The 5,205-nt window shown below is 35.8% G+C and overlaps 1 protein-coding gene across 1 annotated transcript; it reads right to left on the bottom strand.

Annotated features, from left to right (window-relative positions):
- Nucleotides 1-3,738: 3,738 nt before the first annotated feature.
- LOC111436713 (uncharacterized mitochondrial protein AtMg00820-like) lies at nucleotides 3,739-4,182 on the bottom strand. Its single transcript, XM_023074429.1, has one exon. It carries the CDS (start codon nucleotides 4,180-4,182, stop codon nucleotides 3,739-3,741), a length of 444 nt encoding a protein of 147 aa, XP_022930197.1.
- Nucleotides 4,183-5,205: the final 1,023 nt, after the last annotated feature.

Here is a 5,205-nt window from a genome sequence, read left to right as displayed (position 1 = left end):
AGGAACAGGTTAATTAACACACGTTCCATGTTTTTCAAATTGTTTTAAAGGTGACTAATATTTATTAAGTTTCTATGGAGAATATGAGAGTTAAAATTCTTGCATATCACACTGAATGCTTAAAAAATGCATACTAAATAGATGTTGTCTATTAAAACAATTGTAAGTTATGCAATTTTATAAAGAAAATTATTTTTTTCTTCAATCAAATAGTTATAGTTAAATTATGGATTTTAATCATATTTAAATAAATGAACATACAAGACTATTTATTTGATGCTAGGTGACAAACAAAATTACGAAAACCACTCTTGTATCATCAAACCTCTTAAAATGATAAATCTATGGTATCTAATTTTTTTATCCTCGTATATCACTAGTAAATGTAATTGATATGTTTATCATCTTTTATCTAATCAATAGACTAAAAATGATAAATCTATCGTATTTAATTTTTTTTTTATCGATAATTGTTTTCGTATTCATTTTTAAAAAGTCTATAATGATACAATATAAAAGTGGTATATTAGTTGTAACGATCCTAAATTTCTACATACTCAGAGTCTCTGCTAACGTCCTATGCTCATCTCTCATGCAGAAATATAACTCCTAAAAGAAAACGTCATCTATAGTATAAATGTCGAAAACATTAAAAACATTCTCTTCTCTTAAAAACACAGTCATGGTCTTGCGTGTTTAAATATGAAATACTAAAAAATTTAGAGAAAATAAAAACAAATACAAAATAATTTAAAACAATGCGATGCATAACAACCTATTCTAACCTAAAACTAGAAATTTAAATATGAATCTACCCTATGGACGTGCCACAGTCTCTGCTTGCGATGTCGTCGTCATCCGTACAAGTGACCTGAGTATTTTGAAGAATACTCAGTAAGTGACCCCACTATAGGGGGCCATGCAAATGCAAACACATGCAATCATGCTCTTGGGACATATCCCTATCTCATCTAGGGGTGGCCTCCAGTCTCACGCAACTATGGATGTGTAGTACTTCCCTACACACGACTCACACGTGCGAGTGTGAGTCCCTAGGTGGGCTCGCACACCCCCTGAACCCTCTCTAGTCACTAATCTGTAGCAACGCCTGGAGGTCAGCAGAGCCCCTAGTGTCTTGCACCTCATGAACACCCTCATCATTATACTATGCGCATCCCCACTCACCATCTGAGAGTGGTCCAAGTTCACCGATTCAATAAGCCTCCCATTTCAGGGGTAAGATTTGGTGAATAGATAGGGACAGGGGTGCAAGATGGAATTCACTCCTACCCGCTTTTAGGGACAGTAGAGAGGTTGTTCATTTAAGTACTGACTTGAGGTCTTGAACAAGGGGCCCCACCCTCTCGTTGGCCAGAGAGGGATTCGGTTTAGTAGTTGGACCACAAACAAATTGCTCATTAGAGGATGGGTGAGACTTAAAGAACAAGTAGTAACTTTAAGGGTAAAACGGTAAATTGACCCACCTCTAGTTATGAACAACCTTTGAAAGATGAACTTACTAATTATGGTTATATCAAATGGACAAAATTATATCTATAGTCAGGGGCGTGCAACTACTAGGCTATAGTGGAGTGTCCTGGTAGTTAACGAATGTTGGTTAACTAGGTTAATGAGTTTAGCCGGTTAATCTTTGATCGTTGGAGCCCATGATCTGTAGATCCATTAGGTACCCTTGCATGCTCATATCGAATTAAACATTAGAATAGTGTGACCAAAGAGTTCGAAGTGTTAGAATTCGAATTAGGGAATATGCGCTAAATATATACAATATATTTAACTGCATAAATTACGAATTAACACGAAGAAAGAGAATCGAAGAAATTTAAATAAGATTTAAATATTGAAATTATGGATAGGGATTCATAATCAATATGTGCCGGAATTGTTTGGGAATTGTGTTTGATTTAATGTTAAATATTAATTAAATTATTTAATTAATTATATAATTTAATTTAATTTGAAATTAATTATTTAAATTAATCGTTAAATTAAAATACAGAAAGTCAAAATGTTGACTCCACTTAATGAAAATATCTATGTTTGAGTTGGAATATTGAGTTTCAAGATATGGTTTAACCACATTTGCATGTTTGTCAAATAACCCCCACAAATTTAGGTGGAATTTGGTAATCTCAAATTTGCAAGAGCATCCAAATATGACTCTATAATTGGAGTAATCAAGTTACATGAATTTCTTTTTGAAATTTTTTTGAGAAAATCCCTCAATGGTCTCTTCACATATACTAAATTCTTTCCCAATTTAGTCACTGACTGGATTCCACAATTCCGTTCTAAGGTCGAAGAATGGTAGGGAAGACGCTAGTGGTGGTTCGAAATCGTTCGTGAGGAAGACGAAATTAAAACAAGAAAGGAATTTAAACTACAAAAGGTTACTACTCAAACTTCTTGAGTTTTAATACTTTTGAACATGCTAGCAAATTTACTAAAATTGATGTACTTAGAGTGCCTAACATCCAAATTGCTTTCACATGTGTGACATTAACCCCATCAAAAGGTTGGATCTTTGGGCTGAGGATTAAGGCTGCCTTATCACTATTAGAGCTTTGGAGAGTTGGGAACCCAAAGTTCATCTTTTCTAGAGCTTGTCTTGCCCAATGTTTGTCCTTTCTGACCGTTTTCAAGCTTTGAAGAGTGAGAAACCACAAGTTCATCCTTTCTTGAGTCTAGCTCAACGTTTGAACCAAACATTGATCCATTAGAAATTTGGAGGGCCACCAACCCAAAGTTCTCCCTTCCCAGAGTTCGTCTCAAAGTTCATGCCAGAGTTCGTCCAAACATGGACCCGTCCTAGCTTTGGAGGGCTAGAGCAAAAGTTTGCTTCCTTTAGAGATCGCCAGAACCTTGGGCCTAGTAAGTCTTCAAACGATTTTGAAATTAGAAGTTCGTCCTTTTTAGAGTTCTTCTTGACATTTGTGCCAAAGTTTATCGAAATATGGACTCGTTATAGCTTTTCGTGTTGGGAGCCAAAAGTTCTTTTTTTTTTTTTTTGGAGTCTATCTTGATGTATGGACCAAAGTTCTTCCAAGCTAGAGCTTCAGAGAGTTAGAAACCCTAAGTTCGTTTGTCCATCACACTGTCTCGACATTTGGTCCAAAATTTATCCAAATTTTGATCCGTTAGGCCATCTGCTCATTAGAGACACTACATACATTAAATCCAGCCTTGTTGTAGTTAGATACATAAGGCTTACAATCAATTGTTTATACATGGTAGCATTGATCTTGGCTCCTTCTTCATCCTTTGTTAGTCTAACCCCAGGAATAATAGGGTTTTTCACGGTATTACTTTTTTCCATCCTAAACTTCTCCAAAACTTCTTTGGCATACTTTCTCTGACTAATATAAATGCCTTCAGAATTTTGTAAAATCTCTACACCGAGAAAATATTTCATTTTTCCCAAATCAGCCATTTCAAATTCAAGTTTCATAGAATTCTTGAACTCAACAAACATGCTCTCATCATTAACAGTAAAAATTAGATCTTCAACATATAGACTAACAATCAAAATTTTACCTCCATCTCCTGTTTCTATGAATAAAGTATGGTCACAGTTGCACCTCTCAAATTCTTCTTTGACAAAATGTGCTTCAATTCGACTGTACCATGCACGTGGGGCATGTTTAAGGCCATATAATGCCTTTTTCAATTTGTATACCTTGTATTCTTGACCTTTTTTTCTCATAACCTTTTGGTTGCTCAACAAAGGCCATATAATGCCTTCTTCAATTTCACGTCAAGCTGATACACGTTCCAACTATTCCAAGCTGCTAAAGCAATTATCATTCGAATAGTACCCCACCTAGCCATAGGTGCAAACACCTCGGTATAGTCTATACCATGTTGTTGTGCATAACCTTTTGCTACCAACCTAGCCTTATACTTGTCAACTTCACCATTTTCGTTGAGTTTGGTTTTGAAAACCCACTTTACTCCAATCTTCTTCATTCCTTTAGGCAAATTTGTCAACTCCCAAGTCTCATTTCGTTCGATGGCTTCTATCTTGAAGTCAATTGCAGCTCTCCATTTTGAACTTTGAACAGCTTCTTCAAAGGTAGTCGGATCTGTAGTTGAGGTTAATAGAACTAAATTGTTGTGCTCAGCTTCTTCATAAAATTTTCCTCCACTTACATAATCTTTCATCCATAATGGTGCTCTTCTGTTCCTCACTTCGGTAGTGCTTTCTTCAGATGTTAAGGAATTTGATTCAGATGACTCACTGAAAGATATACTAACTTCCCCTTTTTCTTCTGCTATCGTCTCCTCTTAAGATTCTTCTTCACTTTGGTCATGTTTGCTTCCTTCTATATTACTATCTTCTCATTCGAGGGTATCAAGTCTAGATTCTTCATTAGTTTTCCCCCAATTCTAGCATTTGTTTTCTTCAAAAATCACATCTCTGCTTACAACTATCTTCTTGGACACTGGATCATAGAGTCTGTATGCTTTAGACTCTTCATTCATCCCTAGAAGCACACGCTGAAAACTTTTATCATATAACTTCTTTCTCTTACACTTGATACATGAGCATTCCCAATGCATCCAAAAACTCAAAAATAATCAACATTAGGTTTTACGCCACTCCAAGCCTCCTCAAGAGTCATATGTTTCACTGCCACTGTAGGACTTCTGTTTAGCATGTGCATTGTCCAGATTACTGCTTATGGCCAGAAATTCTTTGAAACTTGCTTCTCTGATAATATACTTCTAACCATGTTCATAATTATTCTATTCTTGCGCTTAGCTTCACCATTTTGTTGGGGAATGTAGGCGACAGTAAGTTGTCTACTGATACCATTAGTTTTGCAAAAATTGTTGAACTCATGAGAGGTGAACTGTCCACCCCGTCTGTGCGTAGACCACAAATAAAATCTCCAGTCTCTTTCTGAACAAGATTTTTTATATTCTTGAAGATGGTAAAGACTTCAGAGTTTCCAGCAAGAAAATATATCCACACCTTGCGGCTGTAATCATCAATAAAACTTATAAAATACCTCTTCTTACTATTGGAAAGAGGTTTAATGGGTTCATAAATGTCTGCATGTACCAGTTGCAGTCTTTGTGTTGCGCTCCATAAACTTCTCTTTGGAAATGCGTCCCTATGTTGCTTTCCCACCATGCAATCAGTTTAGGGGAGAAATTGTTAAAGATAGTCATACTAACTTA

Source organism: Cucurbita moschata, unplaced genomic scaffold, assembly GCF_002738365.1.
Source record: "Cucurbita moschata cultivar Rifu unplaced genomic scaffold, Cmos_1.0 Cmo_Scf00059, whole genome shotgun sequence".
Taxonomy (NCBI): domain Eukaryota; kingdom Viridiplantae; phylum Streptophyta; class Magnoliopsida; order Cucurbitales; family Cucurbitaceae; genus Cucurbita; species Cucurbita moschata.
This window is presented reverse-complemented; position numbering and strand designations above follow the sequence as displayed.